General features: G+C 40.4%; 1 protein-coding gene across 1 annotated transcript; it reads right to left on the reverse strand.

Moving 5' to 3' along the window:
* Positions 1-4,843, reverse strand: il21r.2 (interleukin 21 receptor, tandem duplicate 2). The gene is made up of 9 exons (XM_056241752.1): positions 4,617-4,843; positions 4,241-4,370; positions 4,019-4,142; positions 3,731-3,897; positions 3,494-3,645; positions 3,154-3,322; positions 1,983-2,061; positions 1,782-1,866; positions 1-688 (listed from the first exon to the last, which is right to left on the reverse strand). Exons 2-9 carry the CDS (start codon positions 4,344-4,346, stop codon positions 185-187), a joined length of 1,386 nt encoding a protein of 461 aa, XP_056097727.1. The 5' UTR covers positions 4,347-4,370; positions 4,617-4,843; the 3' UTR covers positions 1-184.
* Between the last annotated feature and the right edge of the window lie 10,749 nt (positions 4,844-15,592).

Raw genomic sequence — 15,592 nt, forward strand, 5'->3', positions numbered from 1 at the left:
CTACTTTTACACCTCTTAGCGTGGACAACTTGTTTTCAGTGAAGAATAAGAATTCCTTGATAACATTATTTGAAAAGGGCTTGTTCTACAGCATAAATTGTATACTTCAAAAAGTGAATAAATGCATTATATGTCAGTTCAGAATGACCACATGTCATTGTCTACTACAGATGTCTTCATGCATTTAATCCCTGAAGGTGTTTTCATCCAGCTCTATATCTCTGGCGATGGTGGGGACGGGGCTTGTGGGAATGTCGGTGAGAGTGCAGTAGTCCTGTTTCGAACGCATGGGCGTTGGGTTAATGATAACTGGTGCTTCAGAGGCCTCAAAGTCCTCAAGGCTCTCAAGACTAAGAGCAGAGTCATTCAGACACAGCACATCTCCACTCAGACACGCCACGCTGAGAGACTGCATGAAGTCGTCCACTTCATCTGGCAACACTTCACAGAACAAAGAAAATTCCTCACATGGGATACTGGTCTCGCTGCACGTATTGGGTATTTGGCGTGGGGCCCAGACCTCAGCTGTGGGGCCCACATAGGGTTGATGGCACTGTGCTGCCGGATACATGCCCGTTTTCTCTACCTGATCCTGTAGTGTAGATATGACCTCGGAAATCTTGTCGACTGTTGAAAAGTCTTCTATGACATGAATGTTTTGTAAAGGACTTTTTGCCAAAACCCAACACTTTTGGGGGAAAAAAGAGGATAATAAAAGAGGAAATATTAATCTGATATGAATATGATGATATATCTTACACAATATATATATATATATATATATATATATATATATAAATGTGTGTGTGTAAAAAATACAGTATAAATATATACATATATATTATACTGTAAATTAATTGATATTATACATAATATTATGTAGGATAACATAAGGTTCTGAATGTTTTATACGTTTTTTTTTCTTTCTTTCTTTTTTATACATATGACTTATGTTACTTTGCGTTTTTCGTTTACAGACAACATGGATCTCCATGAAAACGACTAAAAACTTTGTATTATTCTGCCAGGCCAGTAGTTGGCGATGTTACTTTGTAAAGAAACACTACTCACCTATAAACACGTAATGGGCATGACATGTACATACTGTGTGTGTGTGTGTTTATATCACATACATACTTTTTCAAATAAAATACGCTTAAAAATATATTTATCTATATATGAATTATTATAAAACGGTTAGTTCCAATCCTTGATTCTGATTGGTCAATAGCTGTGCTTTATTCATGATAAAACACGGCTATGACCACCCAACGGTTGCAACACTGCAGTTCCTATGTTGTTTTTATTTGAGCTTTCCTGCATATTACACATTGGAACGTTGTTGCTGTTCACGGTCAGGGACTATTTTTTTCTAGCGGAAGGAAGGCTTTTAGTGATTTTACTTTATGAAAGTTGCACTAATACATTTTTTTTTTACTTTAATATTTTTATTGTGTGGTAACCGTTTTATAAAAGCAATAAGGTACTCGAGGCAAGTGCTGTATCGTGAATAACGATACAGCACTTGCCTGTATTGACGCTTCGCGTCGTGCCTAACAACGCCCTTCAGCCGTTACTTATTCACGATACAGCACAGCCTCTCGTACTTAATTGCTTACATATTATATTTGAGTGGTTCTCAGTGTTTTACATGATTTATTTATGTTTATTTTTTGTAATTTTTCTCACAAGTCCCTTGTTCTCATTTCATGTACCACCAATGGGTTCAAACGGGTCCCTCACTTGGGAAACCCTGGTCTATTTGAAGTCTGAAATCTTACCTGAAAATTGCCCTGGTAATTTTGATAAAGAGGCTGGAAGTACGTTGCTGGTGTCGGCACCAATGAAATTTCTTTCATCTTAAAACTGCAATGCATAAATGTCACATTTTATATCCAGTTACCTTTCCTGTCTCACCTGTTGGTGTATTGCATAATTTTGCATAAATTTGTGGCAATAGCACATGTATGATAAACAATTACCTTACAGCAGGAAGCAGAATTAAAAGTCCGAGTATTAAAACTGTTCCAATGACAATCTTGCTGACTTGACTGGACTCATCTTGTACCAAAAATATAAATAAATAAAAAACAACAATAATAATATTAATAAAATTGAGAAAAAATTATAAATTTGACCCATCCCAGTTTGTTATATTTTAAAGATGCAGTAAGCGATTTTTGAGAAACTGTTGATATTTGAAATAATCCCAAACAAACACACCCCTCTCTTCATTGCTCCACCCCCAAATGCATGAAAACGCAATGCAAGAGTGGATGTCTCTTTATCATAGCTATAGCTAAAGCAAAATAATGCTTCAATGACACTCAGAACTGTCCTGTTACTAAAGCTAACAACAGCATATCCAACGCTATCTCACGACCAATTCGTACGAATTTGTACGAATGATTAAAAGGTGGCTAATTCGTACGAATTCATACGAACTCACTCGTACGGATTCGTACGATTTGTCTAAACCCACGTGATGGGTAGGTTTAGGGGCGGGGTCAGGGGTAGGTCATTCGTATGAATTCATACGAATTTGGAATTCGTAAAATATGTACGATTTAGCAAAAATCCTACAAATTCGTACGAGTCAGGTCGTATGAATTGTTACGAATTAGCCACTCGTACAAATTCGTACGAATTGGTCATGAGATCGGGTTGGCATATCTTTGTTTTGTGAATCAGCAAAGTCAATGTTACTCAGAAACAACGCAATCTCTGTGTCCGTTTTCAGGCCTTCCCGCTTAGGTCTCTCCAGCTTTCTTTTCTAATATCACCGGTGTGATCGTACGTGTGAAAGGGTTAAAAAAAAAAACAGCGGTTTCAGGCTCCCAAAACGCCGGATCCGTCTGGACGAAACGGCGATACGATACAATTTTTTGTTTACATATACAGCTAAACACATCTCCGTGTGGACAAGGCCTAAATCTCCCTCTTGCTCACTCTCTCTCTCTCCTCCCCCATCATGAGTGGATACGCCCCCTACTGCTGATTGGCTACAAGCGTGTGGTGCTGCTCTGGCCAATCCACTTTCAACAGCATTTTTTTTTAATCGCTTACTGCACCTTTAATCTCTCAGCAAACATATAGATTTATATAAATCAAGTACATGAGAGTGTAAATATAGATCATTATCACAGTATCCACCTCTGTATGCCGTATTCCACTTGACTGTCCTGCTCCAGTCGCTCCACGTTCCATTGTATGTCTTATCTTTATGTATCCCAGTCCTCACCATAGCAGTGTACGTAGTTCCAGGATCAAGCTTCATTTCATCAATCTGAATCATTTCAGTGTTTGGATGAACACTAACCTCCTTCAAAAAAAAAAGAAAAAAGAAAAGTACGTCATTGTGAAACCATTCATAGAAAACATTCATTTTCAAAGCATGTGGGTGAAACTGAGGATGTTCTCTGAGAACACACACTATGAATGGTGGACATTTACAGCTGAATCATCACTCTAATTAATCTCTAATTAATCTTACGCTTTCATTTTCTCCATCTTTGTAGTACAAGAATTTGTACATGATGGGTAGAGCATTTTTGAATGGATGATCTTCGTATCCATTCTTCCAAACGAAACGATACGTCCCACTTACATGTTGTAACGTCAGATTAAATGGGGCTTTTGGCTTAACTGGGAAAAGAGAGAAGCTTCATGTATGTGAAATATAAAAAGAAAAAAAAAGCTTTTTTCTTTAGTTACATAAAGATTTACTCACTGTTTTTTGCTGGACGAAAATCATCATCCAGCAGAGACGAATAATTACTGCCGTTTTCCAAATAATGAAGCGTCACATTATAAGCATGAAAATTAGCCATTGTTTTAACTACTGTGAAACTGCAGGTGTGATCTTCACGTGCTCTCTGGAGTGGACATATATACGGCCTGTGTGTTTGGGAGAATCTGTAATGCACACAAATGCACATGCACTTGTAATGCACACAAATTCAACTGAAAAATAGTGTATGAATTACTAAACAGACAATGGTAATGAATAACTGCTTACAAGTCTTTCGACCTTTTAAATTCCAGCCAGTATGATGTGTTTCTAGTGGGTGTGACTGTTAGTTTTAAAGAGCAGCTGATGGTTCTCCGGTAATCTGTCACACAGATGAGCCCTTTTGTCAGAGCTGAAACATGAAACAGAAAAATGGTCACATATTTTTGGAAGTACTACATGTAAAATCCATTGTGACTAAAAGTGCAGATTTGAGAAGCCTTTTTTTACCCTGTGAACTGGCATTAAGCTCCACTAAAAAAGCCAAGAAAATGCAGATCATTCCAGTGCGGTTCATCATTCTTGTAAAGGATTGTATGTACACACACTTCCACATTTCAAGACATAATTCAGCATGCAACTGAAAAGACCCCATTGAAAAGTTAGCCATAAATGAAACAATTACACTGATAAAGAAACACTTTCAATATAAGTCCATCAGGTTCCATTGATTTAAGTTCTAGAGTTTTACAAATAAGGTGATTATCCTGAACGTGTACTTGAACATTAAAAGCCAAAACACAAATCATATGTATCATACATTCCTGTATTTAGGCTCAAATTTTAAAGAACACATGTTAGAACAGACACAATTATATCAACTCACCAAATTTATTCTGAAGCATTGGAGACATACATAATAGCGTGAAAGTTGACATCTGTGGCAGTGAAGGGCATCAAGTTGGTTTTATACACAGAGAAGTTCCTGTTTATGTAGGAGGTCTTAACCTCAAAGTTATCTGAAATCTCCGATTAGTCGTTTAAGATGGCATCACAAGGTTCTCACACATGTGGAACCACGAGGTAAATTCTCACATTAAATTAAACTGTCCTGGTGAACATACCTTACTCTAAAAAAAGTTGCAGGAACAATCAACTTGGATGTTTGATAGTCATTTCAACTTAAATTACATTAAACTGACTTGAAAAATGTGTTGATTCTTGCATGACGTAAAAAAGGTTGAAAAATGCATGTTGTCATAACTTATGGATCATATCATTTTTTACAGTGTACAAAAACATAAAACAACATGTAATCATGGGATATCACTTCAAAATTAAAATTCTATCATCATATACTCACCCTCAAGTTGTTTCAAACCTGTAAGAATTTCTTTCTTCTGCTTAACACAAAGAAAGATATTTTGAAGAATGTCAGTAACCAAACAGTTAACTGGACGCACGCTCAGGTTGTTATTCACTTCAATGTCCACACACTAGTTAATATGCTTACATTGTAGATTTATTTAACCGTGACTGGTCTTCATTCCAAGAGTAAAAAAAACAGTCAATAAATCTACAGTTCCAAGTCCATCACCAGTACAGATTCCCTACTTGCATAGCGTGTCATAGCATATAGCGTAGCATAGCACAGAGTAGCATAGCATAACGTAGCGGTCAAAAAACTGAGTGCACCTTCCCTCAAGGAACACCTGTCACTTCTTCTTCTTCTTCTTCTGCTTAATGGCGGATCATATCTTCACGATATATACCGCCATCCACTGGACTATTACACAGGAGTGTGTAAAATTGGCGTTGGCAATTGACACATTAAATCATAAAAAATATTAAAAATACTAAATTCTTCTAATTAAACCAGTATCATTAAGATACATTATGAAATACCTGATTCTTTGTCCCTCCATTCCTTGCTCCTGTAAAATATTATGAATGTCATTTTCTGCATCAGAGTCTTTCCATTTCTGTCTAATTCGGTCAAATTTCTTACATTTAAATAAAACATGGGTAACATCCTCCAGGACTTTGCATTCAGAGCACATGCCATTATTTGTATCTATTAAGGATAATGTGGAATTAAGGCCTGTGTGGCCCAACCTCAATCTGGTTAAAACAACTTCTTCATGCCTATCAAGACCCAATGAAGTGATTCTTTTCCCTCCAACACTGCTCTGGTTCCCATGATAGTGTCTGGCATTACTCTCTGATCCCCATTCATCTTGCCACCTTAGCATCATCTCTGATTTAATTAATGCTTCAGCATCTCCTTTGCCCAATGCAATGTGAATTCCTACTTGGTCTAATTCCAGTGCTTTTTTAGCTAATTTATCAGCAATTTCATTGCCATCAATTCCATAATGACCTGGAATCCAACAGAACTGAACAACTAATCCAAGGCTTATAAGATTTAAAAGAAGATGCTTCACCTCTAATACCAAAGCTTCTCGTATTGCATTATCTGTTATAAAATGTTGTAGTACTGCCAAAGAGAGGTTTAGTCTCTTCAAGCCACCTAAGGGCAGTTATTATTGCAGTCATCTCTATTGTGTATACTGATAAAAGGTCACTCAGTCTATATCCATATCTTTTGTCAAATTATGGAATATAAATACCAATACCACATTGACCTTTGGGTTCTTTACAATCATCTGTAAATATTTTCAGATATCCATAATATGAAGTATTTAAATAACTTAAACAGGCTTCAGTATAACTTTGTTTGGTGAGATGCTCACTTTTTTTCCACTAATAAATCAATGTTTACCTCTGGTTTGGAGGAACACAGCTTAAAGCTAATGCTGGGCCATACTTCAATTCTTTCAATCCATAATGATTCACTAAATTGTCAATATTCCAACCAAACCCACTGGACTTTTTAAAATATTCCCAACAATCACTAAGCACTTAAAGAGCTGGGTTGTTAAAACTTCCTTTTAACCTAACCCAATAAGTTAAAGACTATTTCTCATACCTTAAATTAATAGGGGTTTCCTTAGATTCTACTAATAAAGCACTTGTAGTTGTTTTAAAAGCACCAAGGGCAATCCTCAAAGCCTTAAATTGCATTCTTTCAATTTTCTTGAGGGATGTCTTACATGCTGAGCTATACATTATACAACCATAGTCAATCGTTGATCTTGTGCTTTATATACAGTATGTTAGAGTCATCTCCCCAATTATGTCCAGTGACCTCATGTTGCATAAGGCCATTCTCCTTTTTACACTTTGTTTCAATATATTCAATATGATATTTCCATGTAAGTTTGGCATCCAACCATATTCCTAGGTACTTCAATTTGTCACTTCTTTCAAGTTGCTGATTATACAGCATAATTTTCTTAAAGGGATACTCCACTTTTTTTGGAAATAGGCTCATTTTACAACTCCCCCAGAGTTAAACTGTTGAGTTTTACCGTTTTTGAATCCATTCAGCCGATCTCCGGTTCTGGCGGTACCACTTTTAGCATAGCTTAGCATACATCATTGAAGTGGACAAGAACATTAGCATTTCTAAAAAAAAAATGACCAAAGAGTTTCGATATTTTTCCTATTTAAAACTTGACTCTTCTGTAGTTACATCGTGCACTAAGAACGACGGAAAATGTAAAGTTGCGATTTTCTAGGCTGATATGGCTAGGAACTATACTCTCATTCCTGCGTAATAATCAAGAAACTTTACTGCCGTACCATGAGAGCAGCAGGCGTAATGATATGACGCAGCGCCTGAAAATAGGCTACCTTCCATCAACACAACGGAACTATTTTCAGGCGCTGCGTCATATCATTACGCCTGCTGCTGTCATGAAAGTGGTACCGCCAGAACCGGAGATCGGTTGAATGTGGAAAAAAGTGGAGTATCCCTTTAAGTTTCAGGGACTTTCTTTCTAGTAAAATACACAACCTGTGACTTTGGAATAGAAAATTTAAAACCTCAAATCAACTCCCCACTGTTCAAGTATATGAACCTTTTGAACCTTATCATTAACATATGAAATGTTACGTCCTCTTTTCCAAATGACAGCATCATCTGCATATAATAGGTCTTCATTACTCTCTCCCAGTTGTTCATATATGTAATTTATCATTATGTTGAACAAGATAGGACTAATAACACTCCCCTGAGGAATTTCCTTTTCCACCTGTCACCTGAAGGAAGGTTCCCACCTATATTCAGTAACCAATTACCCAAAGACAGACCCCTATTGGACACACACTTACATAACAAAGTTTAAATAAAGACAAAATGGCTCTTACACAACATAATGTAACAATGTAGCAAAACTAAAGTTTCCTCACATTATGATCCATAAGTAGCCTACATTTAAAGTTTACAGATGTTATAGCAAAGGGAGGACCTGAATGCATTTTGAATAGCCCTAAAATAATTTTTCTTGTATTTTTGTCATATACTAAATTACAGCATTAATAATATATAATATTTTCAGACACAAAATTGATTTTCCCATGTCTGACTGATTATATATAGCGTAAATGGATGGAGAAGCATAGTTTACTGTAAAGCTACGTCTTAGTGTTGCTTATCTTGGCGAAAGCCGAGTACAAATCAGCATGAAGTTTTAACATCTACTCTCGTGTAATGGAAATCATTATAAATGACTGATGTTTATTGCAGTGACTTTAAAGATGAAAAGTTACAAATATGAACTTTTATTTGTGGCTTCCTACTGTATGTCACTGTGCCTTTTTCATCTTCCAGTTTCAGATGTTGCAGAGTTTCTAAAGTGCTCCTGCGGCTGCGTGTCGAAAACAAATAAGGCCACACATGTTGCTATACACGTTTCTGTCTTATACGACTTGTTAATACTTGGCTATATAACTTTTAAACAAAATTAATTGGAAAATAATAAGGCTAAAGGCCCATTCACACCAAGAACAAAAACTATAAAGATAACTAACGTTATAAGACAAAGATCCACACGAACCCACCACAATCTGCGTATTCAGTTTTGTCGTCGGCAGCTTTATATGCTCGAGCTCTCTAAAGCAGGATGGATTCTGATTGGGTGTCAATGTTTGTACCCTCATCAGCTGGGGAAAAAAATCACGATCATCATTTAAACAATATAATTTCTCTGTGCCGTTATTGTTATTGCTGTGGTGTGAACTCTGGATTTGTTTTATACTTAGAACGTTTTTTTTAGAACTATGTCTTTAACGTTATCCTTGTAGTTATCGTGTGAAAGGGCCTTAAGTCATGTCTTTGTCAAGTGACCATAAAGTTTGTTTTCAAACCTTCCATTCTATTTACAAATGAAATCACCTACAACCATCAAAGTATTACGAGAAGCCTAATTAAGATCATTCAAATAAAGTGCATGAAATAATTTCATGAAAATCAAGAGATATAGAGCATTAATTGAAAAATAAAACACTCACTTAAGCACTTGACCAAAAACAAAACAAAACAGAAAACCGAGATATTCTGCTGAGCTAATTATTTGTTCAAAAGATCTGATAAGTAGAAATACCCTATTATTATCAGGTTGGCATTTTGTAGATCAGTCTGTGACTCATGCCTTATCTTGCTCTGTGCAGCAAACACTGATAACTCCAACATTGTGTGCAATAACTGAAGAACTGCACAGCTAGTGTAATCCTCATGCAAAAAAGTCACAAAGTGTATTTCTCAGTATTACCTCAATAGATAATCAGTATAGCATTGGTCACACCTCACTTCACATACTTCTGCTATACACGCTAGATGTACTTCGGCTGATGCAGAGTATGGTTTGTCAGTATACATCATAAAATCACCACAGTCCCCTGTCATGCACTTTTGGTGTTAGCATGTAAGCATTAGCATGTAGCTAAATTCATGACTCTTCTTAGGTTCAAACATTTTAACACATCCCCCAAATATTCTGAATATTGGTTGTAGAGGGCTTTTTAGTGACCAATTCTTGAACTTTAACTTAAAGGCACACTGTGGAATTTTTGGTCACTAGGGTGCGCTCGACCTGTAATTTTCCATAATTTCACGTCTAATGCCCCTAGAGGCCACAAGCGCCGCAGCATTGTCGCAAAAGTCAACAAACAGTCAACCGGTCAACCTCCAGTGTCTTTATGTGTGTGCAGACGGCATTTGATTTGTATGTTGGAGAAAGTTAATCGATTCACTACTGACCAAAATAATAATATAAATATAAGATTAATAATATAAATCCTATAAAGAAAACAAATTGAATAAAAGTAGCATACGCAGAAAACAATGTCTGATCAGGTAAGTCGCATTGACAAGGGTTGCCCAATCCTGCTCCTGCCGATCGTCTGTCCTGCACAGTTCATCTCCAACCCTAATCAAACACACCTGAAGCAAACAATTAACGTCTTCAGGATCTCTTTGCAATGGGTTGGAGATGAAATCGAGTAGTCGGGAAATCGTGTAACAAAACTGATATAACTCACTACATATTTCCGTTATTTGTAGTCTTCAGTTTGTTTTTCCTTTTACACAAATACAAACATATATGAGCTGAAAGGAAAAAAAAACATTTACATTTGTATACGGCAGTATGTTGTGACTTATATCAGTTTTGTTACACGAATTCGCAGTAAATATTACATTATATATACACTTTTATGCCGATGTTTATTTTAAACTCTCCCTTTTTCTTTTTTTGGTCTCCTCTGACAAAATCTTTGCTTTCTTCGCTTTCTTCCGAGTAGCTGTTGATTCAGCCATGACGACAACATACAGACGCCGGCAATCCGCGAGTTGAGCTCTCACGTTAGAATTTGAGGAAGTTGGGGTGGTGGGGGAAGTGACGTATGCCGTAAAGCGGTCGAATTTTGTAGTTCTTTTTGTGCTCGGGTTCCTACCCGAAACCCGAAGTTACATAGTGCTAGTAAAAGCGATACAGACACCTTCAGGCTTCGGCAGACGTGTCATTCAACCTATTGTAAGTCGATGTACCATCTCAATGGGTTTTGGTAATATATTATAAAGGTTGAAAAGTTCCACAGTGTATTTATGTCAATAGATCTGAAAGACGCCTATTTCCAAATACAAATAGCGTCCCATCACAGGCGATTCTTGAGATTCGCTTTCGAGGGCCAGGCGTATCAATACACAGTCCTGCCGTTCGGCCTGTCCCTAGCACCCCGTACATTTACGAAGTGCATGGACGCGGCGCTCGCACCCCTGAGACTTCAGGGCATGCGAGTCCTGAACTACTTGGACGATTGGCTGATTCTAGCTCGATCACGATCGGAGCTCATAAAACACAGGGCCGCATTACTCGAGCACCTCGAGGAGCTGGGCCTCACAGTCAATTGGGCGAAAAGCTCACTGTCTCCCAGTCAGAAAATGTCCTTTCTGGGAACAGTGTTAGACTCGCTATCCATGACGGCACGCCTGTCACCGGAGCGCGGACTAAATATTCAGCGCGTCGCGAAATCCTTCCGCCACGGCTTGATAGTTCCGCTCAGAAGGTTTCAGAAAATGCTGGGGCTGATGGCCTCGGCAGCCTCTGTACTCCAGTTGGGCTTGCTTCGCATGCGCCCACTGCAGATGTGGTTGAAAGCGCGGGTTCCGCCCAGGGCATGGACAGCGGGTCTGTTTCGCCTCAAGGTCGACCTACAGTGCGTTTCAGCTCTGAAACCTTGGAAAATAACCAACTGGTATCAGTCAGGTGTAAGCCTGGGGACCGCTTCGAGTGTGAAGGTGGTGTCTACGGATGCCTCCACCTCGGGGTGGGGAGCGCTGCTCGAGGGCAGACCGCTAGCTGGCCTGTGGTCAGAACGGGAAAAGCTCCTTCACATAAACTGCTTGGAGATGATAGCAGTCGACAAAGCGCTACGGCGCTTTTGTCCCCAGGTGACAGGCCACCATGTCTTGGTCCGGTCGGACAACATGTCAGTGGTGGCATACATAAATCGCCAGGGCGGCGTCAGGTCACGAAACCTTCACAGGCTGACGGAACGCCTCCTGGTCTGGGCTCAGCGCAACCTGCTCTCACTAAGAGCAGCGCATGTGCCTGGTCACCTGAATGTGGGACCAGACAGACTGTCCAGGAACAATGTTCCAGCAGGGGAGTGGTCGCTGCACCCGCAGACGGTCCAGCTGCTGTGGAGAACGTTCGGCAGAGCACAAGTGGACCTATTCGCGTCCCACGAAAACGCTCATTGCCCGAGGTTTTTCTCGAAAAGCAAGGACGCACTGGCTCATGTTTGGCCCCGCTGTCCCCTATATGCTTTTCCTCCTGTCTCGCTCCTTCCTCAAGTGTTGGAACGAATCAGGGGAAACGGATGCCCAGTGCTGCTCGTAGCTCCGCTCTGGACAAACCAGACGTGGTTTCCTGCCCTGATGCAGCTGACCAGCACTGCCCCATGGCCTGTACCATTGAGGAGAGACCTCCTCTCTCAGGCGGTGGGCTCGATTTGGCATCCTCGCCCGGAGCTATGGTCCCTGCACGCGTGGGCCATCAACGGGTACCCGCTAGCCTCCCGGAAGGAGTGTTAAACACGATCGCGCAGGCTAGAGCTCCGTCTACCAGGCGGCTCTACTCCTCGAAATGGTCTGTTTTCTCTGCATGGTGTCAAGCCCAGAGCTTTTCACCTGTGGATTGCGGGGTTTCGGAAGTGCTTTTTCTTCCTTCAAGAGCTACTGGACAAGGGCAGGACCCCATCCACGCTCAAAGTATATGTGGCGGCCATAGCAACGTTTGCAAAACCGGTGTCTGGCCAGTCACTGGGGAAAAACGACTTAGTCGTGCGTTTCCTTAGGGGAGCTCGGAGGCTAAACCCTCCCAGGCCCCCTTCAGTCCCGACGTGGGACCTTTCCTGGATGCCATGAAAGGCGCCCCGTTCGAGCCAATCCAGCTGGTGGACATGAAACACCTGTCTTTCAAAACAGTGTTTCTCACGGCTCTCGCTCCAGTGAAGCGCATAAGGGACTTGCAAGCGCTTTCAGTAAGCGCGTCATGTATGGAGTTTGGGCCTAATGACTCGAAGGTCATCCTCAAACCTAAGCACGGGTGTGTGCCGAAATCCCTCAATACACCGTTTAGGGCCCAGGTAATTTCCCTGTCTGCCCTTCCGGTTCTCAATGAGGAGGAGGACGCGAGTCTCCTTTGCCCCGTCAGGGCACTGAGAGCTTATGTGTCGCGCTCGTCTGTTTTCAGACAGACTGAGCAGCTTTTCGTTTTGTTTGGCTGACGTTCCAAGGGACTTGCCGCCTCGAAACAGAGCCTATCTAGATGGATAGTGGATGCCATTGCGCTAGCTTACACTGCAAAGGGCCTGCAGTGCCCGTTGGATGTCAGAGCGCACTCCACAAGAGGCGTGGCCTCTTCGTGGGCATGGTCTAGCGGGGTTACCCTGCAGGATATCTGTACGGCCGCGGGCTGGGCCTCGCCGTCTACATTTATAAAATACTATAACCTGGAGGTACCTGCCTTACAAGCTAAGCTTTTGGCGGTCTAGAATTCAGTGCTATTTGCCCCGCTGTGCGGCCCAAATGCTGAGTCTACTACAGCTCCATGAGTATTGACACATGTATGACCATCCAGTTCAGGCTGAAAACTTCACCCTGGCTGCGCGTTTAACTGTAATAACCATGTTGGGTGTTATTTTATAAGGAATGATGCTTCCAGCCTCTCTTCCTTCACTCTATGTGAGTTCATGGTGATTATGCACTATATGGGCCCTGGGCGTTGCCTCTGGGACTTTGGTGTTGGATCCCTGTACGCACGGCGTGTTGCATTGTGTTCCCTAGCGTAAGCTATTACGCAGTACGAGAGATACTCTCGTAAGAGAACGTACTCGGTAACTAACGTAACCTCGGTTCTCTCTAGAGAGGGAACGAGTACTGCGTATCTTGCCGTGCTTGGAATACGCTCTGGTTCGCTTCGGCGATGAAAACCAGCTTGTACCAGCCTAACGAGCATATTTATAGAGTGAGACCACGCCTTTTCTGGCGGGACGTGACGATATGGGCGCGAGTTGCCCCCATTGGTCATTACGTCACGCAGAGTCTCTCTCGATAGGCTGCTGCATTTGCCGCAAGAGCAGCCAATAGGCGCGCGAGCTGTCTCGCCTGTGTCTGCTTGCTGCTGCAAAGCGTTTTACATTAATAAAAAATTAAGGATAATTTTTGGCTTCAATATCTCGTGGAAAAGAGGTTTTCCCCTAGCGTAAGCTTTTACGCAGTTCTCGTTCCCTCTCTAGAGAGAACCGAGGTTACGTTAGTAACCGAGTACGTTATCTGATCTTTAATAATGTTAGGATAAAAATGTTATTGATACATCGTTCATAGGACTTTTTTCCTGAAATGTTTTTGTTGGACGTTCATCAAACATTTTTTAAATGCTACTACTTGTTTGAGAATGTTCAGAGAACATTCAAAAGTAACGTTAACATAATGTTTTAAGAATGATAAAATGGAACGTTTCCTTAACTTTTGATCGTTCAGAGAACTTAAAGGTGAACTAAGTAACTTTTTTACCTTAACCGAACAGCTTTGGAGTCATTGTATTGTTTATATTACTGATTTCGTGTTGAATGGTGGTCGTTCGTGTTGAATGGTGGTCGTCTCGCACCCCCCTGGTGCCTCTGAGCCGCAAAACCACCCTTGCAACTTTGCATCGTGTGATATCAGGTCTCGCGAGGTAACGAATTGCTTTACGGCAAAAAACAGATCTGATAAAATTCTGATAAAATGAGCATCAAACAGAAATAACCCGGCGCCGTATACATGTGGTGTTCGAGGCGCACATACAATACAGACTGCCGACAGTTAAACAGGGCGCGCGCAGCTCTTAAAGGGGCCACACCTTATTTCCACTCGTTACAGCGTCCATCCTACTGAACAGGTACCGGTGTACAGGGGGAGGGGATCCGGCCGTGAGTGCGAGCCATCTCTGCGTGAGTGCTATTCACGACAGTACAAGTACTCCACAGCGACTCTAGGGGTCGCTGTTTGACAAAAACGCAAATCCTACTTAGTGCTGCTTTAAAGAAATAATGTTTTCATAACTTAATGGGAATGTAAGCTAAACGTTCTTAGAACCTATTTTTGTTAGCTGGGATAGTAAACCACCCAGGCACTTTTGGCATGCTACAGACAATGATTTAGGAGGACACACTAATTGTACTTTAGCATACCAGAGGGAGTGGTTGTGTTAACAACATAGAAAGAAATGTTAATTATAGAATTCTGTAAAGTGTAGACTCCAAGGCAATTATGACTTTATAGATCACAACTGTGACAAATAAAGTCATAGTTGCCTTTTTATTTATTTAGTTTTACTCTGAGACTTTATTTCTTGTAATTGTAACTTTCATTTACTAAACATTTTTTTAACTCTGAGATGAAAAGGGATTTCATAATTATTTGGATTTAGAAGTGAAGTATAGGGGAGAAAATATAGTTTTAAAGTGCAAAACTGACCAGGAGAGGGACAATTTGAAGAGAAAAATTAAACATTCCAAATATAGTTTAGTGGAATAATCCATGGGATTTTGTTCAGTATCGTTGCCACAGAAGTTCTTGTGATATCAATGTCACATTAAAAATGCCAAGCATTACAATATTTTACTGACAGATAAAAATAGAGCATGACAGAAAATGTACAATTAGAGTGATGGATAATGATTATTAGTTGCGCAAACTCTGATCTACATGATTGATAGTATGCCAATCTAGATGCCACCATGCATACTGTCCTGCAGCCTAATGTAAACCAATGTCCTGTGAACGATCATACAACTGACTAACATTTAGTCTGTTTTGTAGCATTATGCCACAAGAGTTCAGTGTGAGGAGAATCTGCAGTGCTCACATCAACACATGAGCAAATTGGATTCAATGTCTTCAGATATTTT

The sequence above is a fragment of the Rhinichthys klamathensis genome, unplaced genomic scaffold (genome assembly GCF_029890125.1).
Source record: "Rhinichthys klamathensis goyatoka isolate OS25496 unplaced genomic scaffold, OSU_Roscu_1.1 h1tg000670l_1, whole genome shotgun sequence".
NCBI lineage: Eukaryota > Metazoa > Chordata > Actinopteri > Cypriniformes > Leuciscidae > Rhinichthys > Rhinichthys klamathensis.

Bases quoted from the DNA above. Each gene is read 5' to 3' on its own strand.
- il21r.2 (XM_056241752.1), bottom strand. From the start codon at position 4,346: ATGTGGAAGTGTGTGTACATACAATCCTTTACAAGAATGATGAACCGC. The intron at 2,062-3,153 runs GTGGATACTGTG...TTTTGGTACAAG, and splicing joins GTGGAATACGGCATACAGAG to ATGAGTCCAGTCAAGTCAGC. The intron at 689-1,781 runs GTAAGATTTCAG...TTCCCCCAAAAG, and splicing joins ATTACCAGGGCAATTTTCAG to TGTTGGGTTTTGGCAAAAAG.